Below are 7,909 nucleotides of genomic sequence, written 5' to 3' on the forward strand. Positions count from 1 at the left end.
AGAAATATTAAGGTACTTAAAAGTTATGTGCGTAACCACTATCGACCAGAAGCATGTATGGTTGAGTGCTACATATCTGAAGAGGCTCTAGAATTTTGTTCAGAGTACATGGCTGGAGTTCAGGCAATAGGAATTAGCAAACCAAGAACTGACCCAGATGAGGTTGATAGAGGATTAAGGGGGAAAGGGACAATGGTGACATTGTCCAAGCTTGAACTAGATCAAGCTCAATTAGTCGTGATGAACAATAATGCAGAGGTTCAACCATATATAACGTAAGTAGCTTTTCTTTGATTAACATTACTTAAATCACGATGAACAATAACTTGATTTACCTTACTTGTTTTACAGTGACCATATGGAGCTGTTACAATCAATGGTTCCAAGAAATAAAAAAAATAAACAAAAATGGGTTGCAGACCAATATCGTCAAGCTTTCATTGGGTGGTTAAGGAATACCATTATAGTAAAGTTTAAGGGTGCAAATATGTTAGGGATGTATCACAGATGTTCCTTCCTTGGCCTAAACACTTAATTGTAACATCCGAGGTAACTTCTCTTATAAATTAATTATTAATGATTAGTGGAGTTTGAATATCTTCAATGTTCAACCATAGTGAAGTAGGTTCTGCGAATACATGTGCTGCGGTGGGATGGATGAACAAACTACTGTTATATATGTGTTATTTGTCGTTATACAGGCATATTTAAAATTTTTGGGGGCATTCAATTACAACCGTTATGCTGTCGAAATTTCGGAAGAATTTGGATAAAATTTGATATATTATGTTCGGTTTTGTTTAGGGTCCACTCGCTCAACCGCCTTCAAGATATGATGCGTCGAAGGGGAAAGCTCCGATGCTTTCTCCACAAGGCGGTGGTGCACGGGAAGATGAATTGTTCTCGGAAAAGAAGATGGACTTGATCCCTAAATCGCTAAAATGGATGGTTGTTGAATTCCTGAACCTCAAAGATAAACATGATATAATCACAATTCCTATACCCCGAGGATTCATAGCACCGCGTACCCAGATCACGTTATCTGGAGAGGATTTGCAGCAGGTGGCTACGTGTGACTTCATCGGCAACCAGGGAATACTGTTTGGAATGATATATATGTTGGGTTTTATGCCCTAAATAAAACTCATTTCAATATAATCAGATTTACTTATTAATATAGATCAGAAATAACATTTAATGTTGCATGGTTCACATGATTTATTTCATGATTATATGTACAGAATGTATGAATTCATCTGAAACCCTTTTCACATACCTGATCCTGTTTATTGTGTTGTCAACACATTGGAAAGTAAACATGACTATGTGAATAAAGTTTTCTAGATTTATCAGACACAGGGTTTTACTGATATGATAATCTACAACAAGAGTTTACTTGCATTTGGAGAAATGCTATGTTCTTTCCAGAGCATTGGTTAAAGTAAAACTCAGGTTGGATGCATGGAGTACGCATCGGAAGGGACCGATATTGAACTTTAACTTAGATTTATTAAACTTACCGTAATATCTATTCAAGTCAATATCGCCTAGTTGATCCTAGATCAAATGATCTTAATCCTGTTATGATTAGGCTCAATCTCAAGAGGCTATTCGTGTTCTTTGATTTGTTAGTTAAGCCTACTTTTGGGTCAGGGTGATACGTACATTTTGGGAACACGGTAGTGCAATTGAGTGGGAGCGCTAACATAAACATGGAATCTATAACTTCTATCTGACGAATAGTAAGTAAAGGATGATCTCCTTCGAGCTTGACCAAACGAAAATAAATGGTGGAGATCTCATTTCACATAAGCTAAAATATCATTTATACGGGGTTAAGTGTTTTAAGGATTAAATACATTGTAGGGTGTAACGGTAATCTAATCCCTTTACAGTGTAGATCATTCATATAGAGGATCATTGATCAAATTAGGATTATAACAATGGATAACTAATGATGTGTCTATATGGTGGAACATATAGAGCATTCTATATACTGAGAGTGCAATTCTGAGTTCTATGCGTGGATTCAACGAAAAATTAATAAGTCAGTGAATTTAGGTTATAAATTCTTGATCTGCTTATTGGAAGCTCGGTTATATAGACCCATGGTCCCCCCACTAGTTGAGATAATATTGCTTGTAAGACTCATATAATTGGTTTTGATTAATCAATTATAATTCTCAAATTAGACTATGTCTATTTGTGAATTTTTCACTAAGGGCGAAATTGTAAGAGTTTTAGGGGCATATTTGTTAATTATGATACTTTGTATGGTTCAATTAATAAATATGATAAATGAAAATATTATTTAATAATTATTTATATTTATTAAAAAATTAGAATTGGCATTTAAATGGTTGAATTTGAAAATTGGCATTTTTGAGAAAATCAGATGCAGAAAAGATAAAACTGCAAAATTGCAAAAAGTGAGGCCCAAATCCACATTACATGGCCGGCCACTTTTGTAGGGTTTTTCCTCTGATATTTTCATTATTTTAATGCCAAATAATTCAAACCTAACCCTAGTGGAATGCTATAAATAGATAGTGAAGGCTTCAGGAAAATTACACTTTCTTCTGACTTTTTCATTCAGAAAAAACTGAGCCTCTCTCTCTCTCTCTCTCTCCCTATCTTTGGCCGACCACTCCCTCTCTCTCTTCTTCCTAAAGATTTAGAAATTCTTAGTGTTAGAGTAGTGCCCACACACAGCAAGTGATACCTCAATCATAGTGAGGAAGATCGTGAAGAAAGACTTTCAGCAAGAAGGAGTTTCAGCACTAAAGAATCAGAGTAAGAGATCCAGGTTCAGATATTGATAATGCTCTGCTACAGAAAGGAATCAAGGGCTAGATATCTGAACGGAAGGAGTCATATTATTCCGCTGCACCCAATGTAAGGTTTACTAAACTTTATATGTGTTTCTTTTATCGTTTTAGAAAGTTCATATTTAGGGTGTTAATCAACATACTTGTGAGTAGATCTAAGATCCTGGTAAAATAATTTCTAACAATATACTCTTCTTTAATTTAATTAACCTTATATATCAAATTCTAGTCAAATTATTATAAGACACTAATACTTAACAATTTTTTTGGCAGGCACATCTGGGAGAGCATCAACAGTATGAGAAATTTTTTCAAGTTTTACGACCCAGAGCTTCTCGTAGTGAATGGGAAAACCGATGAAGAGAAGAGTCAGTATTTTGACGATGCGGCAAGACGATTGGCTGATTAGTTATCATTGATGAATAACAACCACCAAATGTTCTTTATTCCTTGGAATATCGGGTAAACTCTATTTAATTCTTCAGTGCTAATTGTTCATTTCTATATTATGACTTCAAATTATTTTTATACTATCTTACTTATATTCCAATATAATTTTGTAGTGCGCATTGGACGCTAGAGGTCGTTACGTCAAATAAAATTATACATTTAGACCCTGTACGTGGCCGCCCAATTCCCGAAAAAATTACTCAAATGATCGGAAGGTAATAATTTAATGACTTCTTATGTTACAAATTTAAATTAACTAATGAATTGAAATGCTAATATAATTTTTCAAAACAATGCATTCAGATATATAGGGGACGCACATGAGTATCTTGGCCCGTGGCAAGGAATTTCACTAGGAAATTGTCCAAGACAACCTAAAAGCCAATAATGTGGTTTTTATGTTTTTAAATACATGACTGACATCGTCGCACGTGCAAACCCCAACCGTTACATACAAGATCAAAAAGTTGTAAGGTTTAATTATTGATTATAGTATTTATTATAATAACAAATATATAATATACATATATATCAACTAATATAAATTTTTAATTTTTTTTAACAGTTTGGGGGTAAGGAGCAATACGATTCAAAAACTGAATTGTTACCATTACAGCAAAAGTGGATAGAACAATTGATGGCGCTGATTCACGATGACGACTGAGGTTGAAAGGCCCAAGAATTTTTCTTCATTATCTAATTTTTTTAGATTAACTTGTAGTTAGATTTATTAACTTATTAATATTTTGGACTAATTTTACATTAATGTTTGTGTAATATTTAATTACTGTTATGAAATGAAATTATGTAGTTTAGCCAATTTTAAAATTAATTTAAATAATATTTAATTTGTCTTAAAAAATAAATATGTAATTTAAATTTAAATTAAATAAAATAATATATAAATTAATAAATATATAATTTAAATAAATTATATAAAATTAAAAAAAACTAAAAAACGCTTATGTATGACATCGGTTCCTACGCCACCTATGGCACTAGTGATTAGCTAGGGAACCAACGCCATATATACCCCTATGGCGTCGGTCCCTAGATAATAGCCGACGCCATAGGAGTATATATCGCGTCGGTTTTTGAAAACCCTTTAGCGTCGCCCTGATTAGCGTCGGTAGCGAATTTTGCCAAAACCGATGCTGAAAGGACTTAAAAATCACCTCTAAAAGGAGGTTTTTGTAGTAGTGTATTTATTTTAGTAATGGTATGTATCCAAAATATACATCAAATATTACATACAGTTATAATAAGCTACACACTTATCTTTTCAAAACGATTAATGGGTCTAAATTTAATAATTGTAATTGATTGTAAAACCTTTTTTTTATTACATATATAATATTGAGAATAATTTTTATCAATGTTTGATTTAATTATATGTTCATTCTGAGTCTACAATAATTCTGACCAGATTTGCTACCAAAACGTTAAAATATAAGAACTATCTCAATCCCTGTTGAGTAAACATAATTAATTATAATATGAAAGTAATTAAAATAGAAATGGGAACTTTGAATTTTCATCAAAAACTTTTGACGATTACAAAGGTAAGATAACAAAGTATAGGTAATTTTGTGGTAGCCCATCATGTTAGATCGATGTTACCCAAGTCCATATATATATAGCATGTAATTCAAGCAATCCACGAGTAGGTCACCTGACCTCACCATTTTCAACGACATGCCATATACAATTCATATTTAAGCACAACTTTTAGTTTTTCTATTATTTAAAAAATAAATAAAAAAGAAAAATAAGTTGCATTATCATGTGATCTCTCTCATTGTCTGCAATTGAAATTTATGTTTCCTCAAAAAAAAAAAAAAAAAAAAAAAAAAAAAAAAGAAAGAAAGAAAGAAAGAAAGAAAAGCTGAAAATTTTCTTCCTTGTTGCATGTAATCAATATATATCACTATTTCATTTTTGACATGGCTACTAGTCTACTACTACTATAGCACTACACTGCTATAGTTATAAACCGTTTAACAAAAATCATGCATGGTAGCTAAAGTTGGTAAGAATTATCACAAACAGTTTGGTCTATCAAACAATCTACCATCTCAATTCAGCATCTTCCTTTTAACCCATAATTTCTCTCCAACATTTTCCAAATTCCTAGACAACATTCCCATACTTATTAAAACCACCCTAAAATTTGTACTTTCTTCAATATCATCAAAGATACCAAAAACTTGGAGAGGCACTAAAAACCTCTGCTTTGCTAAAATTTCAGTGACCAAAGTTAACAATGAAGATTTTATCATTAGCTTTGGCTATAATGGTGGTCACAATCTTTGGTACCACCATTAATGTGAGCCATTGCAAAGAGGTCCAGTTCATATTTGGTGATTCCCTGTCTGATGTTGGGAACAACAAGCAACTAAGTAGAAGCCTTGCCCAGGCAAACTTGCCTTGGTATGGTATTGATTTTGGTAATGGTCTTCCTAATGGGAGGTTCTGTAATGGCCGTACTGTTGCTGATATAATTGGTAGGTAAACCATTTAAATACAATTTTCCAGAACAAAGCCAGAATATGTTTGATATTTTGAAAGTTCGGATGATTTTTTTTTTTTTTTTTTTTTCCATATTTCATATATATTTATATATTTTGTGTCAGGTGACAAAATGGGTCTGCCTAGGCCACCAGCATTTCTAGATCCATCTTTAACTGAAGATATTATGCTAGAAAAAGGAGTGAATTATGCCTCTGGAGGTGGTGGGATTTTGAATGCAACTGGTACCTACTTTGTAAGTCTTTTATATAATAAAATACATAATCTTTTATATATAGTTTATTTATTCGCTTATTGTTCTCATAATATATATTTAGGAGCGAAGATTAAAATTTTTCTATATATATTTAATGTTGCAGATTCAAAGGTTTTCACTTTACAAGCAAATTGAACTGTTTGAAGGGACACAAAAGCTTATAAGAAGCAAAATTGGGAAGGAGGCAGCGGAAAAATTCTTCCAAAACTCACGTTATGTGGTAGCTTTAGGCAGCAATGATTTCATTAACAATTACCTAATGCCTGTTTACAGTGATTCATGGACTTATAATGATGTCACTTTTGTTGACCACTTGATGGAAACTCTTAAAGATCAACTAAAGGTTTATTTCAATCACCCTTAATATTTGAGGATGAGGCTCATTAGTCTGGTAAGCATACTTATGATTTCAGTTGTGTTATTTTTGTAGATTTTGCATAAATTAGGAGCGAGGAAGTTGATGGTATTTGGGCTAGGCCCAATGGGCTGTATTCCTCTCCAAAGGGTGCTTAGTACTTCAGGTTCAGGTGGTTGCCAAGAAAGATCGAACAAACTAGCTCTTAGCTTCAACAAAGAAGCAAGCAAATTGTTAAAAGAATTATCAAGCACCCTTCCTAATGCCAATTATCAATTTGGGGATGCTTATGATGTTGTTAACGATGTCATAACTAATCCTTCTAAATATGGTAAGTAACTAATGAAATCCTACCTAACATATTAATAATCCTTCTAAAAGAAACTTGAGTTATTATTCTACATTAATTAATTGCTCATGATCAAAACTTGTAGAACTAGTAAAATAAAAATGTTACCATATAGTGTTAGAGTCTCATTTTCTTTTTTGGGTTTTGTTTAGGATTCTCGAACTCAGAATCGCCATGCTGTTCATTCGGGAGAATTAGGCCATCTCTTACATGTGTTCCTGCATCATCATTGTGCAAGGATAGAAGCAAGTATGTGTTTTGGGATGAGTACCATCCATCAGATGCTGCTAATCAGATAATTGCTAATGAGATCATTAAGAAACTTGGGTTTATGCATGATCAAAATCAACCAATTGAACCATCTCCAGCACCTGCTTTTGGTCCATCATCACAGGATGAAGAAGATGAACAATAAAAATAATAATCAACTATTTTCGATAAATTATGTCGAAGTCTCTAATGCGAACTTGTTTTTATTATTATTAATTTGATATCTATATAAACTTAAATTTTGTATGGGAATAAAAGTTTTCTTTCTTTTATTTTTAATTATTTGATGAGTTGAGTTACATAAATTAATGCGTCAAATGTATTTTTAATTGGTTAATTAGAACTGTTTGCTGAAGTTAAGAACAATGATTTATCTTAATATTGTGTATGGGAAATGCTAAAGGTGCTTATTTATGGTGCCTAGTACTTGTGAGATCTAATATCGTTATTGGTGCAGCTTATTAACATCATATTGTGTCCCGCTTATTTTAGTTTGATAAATATGTTAAAAAATCGCTAATCAATTATATAGTAATACTTCGTCGTGGTTCTAGGAACAATGGGTGTGGCTCATAACAATATTCATTCTATATATTTGATTATTTCAACTTTCTACAACCAAAATAAATCTCCACTCTAATATTGTTCCCAACACCTTACTAAACTAGATAAAGAAAACTATGTATAATTTTCGGTTGATTAAAACTTAAGAATAAAAAAAATAGATTTTAAGAGAAATTACTATAAATATATACTACTATAAAATATGATTTTTCTATCAGTCAACATGACAGTTAAAGCCCAAAACCGACATAAAAAGACTACATTAAAATTTTTGTCAATTTAGAACTGACGACATTTTGCATTGGACT

At 32.2% G+C, this 7,909-nt stretch overlaps 1 protein-coding gene across 1 annotated transcript; it reads left to right on the forward strand.

The window, feature by feature from the left end:
* Positions 1–5,347: 5,347 nt before the first annotated feature.
* LOC115708861 (GDSL esterase/lipase At1g74460) lies at positions 5,348–7,319 on the forward strand. Its single transcript, XM_030636877.2, has 5 exons — positions 5,348–5,782; positions 5,912–6,042; positions 6,167–6,406; positions 6,494–6,749; positions 6,920–7,319. The coding sequence occupies exons 1-5, from the start codon at positions 5,542–5,544 to the stop codon at positions 7,180–7,182; spliced, it is 1,131 nt and encodes a 376-aa protein (XP_030492737.1). The 5' UTR covers positions 5,348–5,541; the 3' UTR covers positions 7,183–7,319.
* The last annotated feature ends 590 nt before the right edge of the window (positions 7,320–7,909 follow it).

Source organism: Cannabis sativa, chromosome 3 (genome assembly GCF_029168945.1).
Source record: "Cannabis sativa cultivar Pink pepper isolate KNU-18-1 chromosome 3, ASM2916894v1, whole genome shotgun sequence".
NCBI classification, from domain to species: domain Eukaryota; kingdom Viridiplantae; phylum Streptophyta; class Magnoliopsida; order Rosales; family Cannabaceae; genus Cannabis; species Cannabis sativa.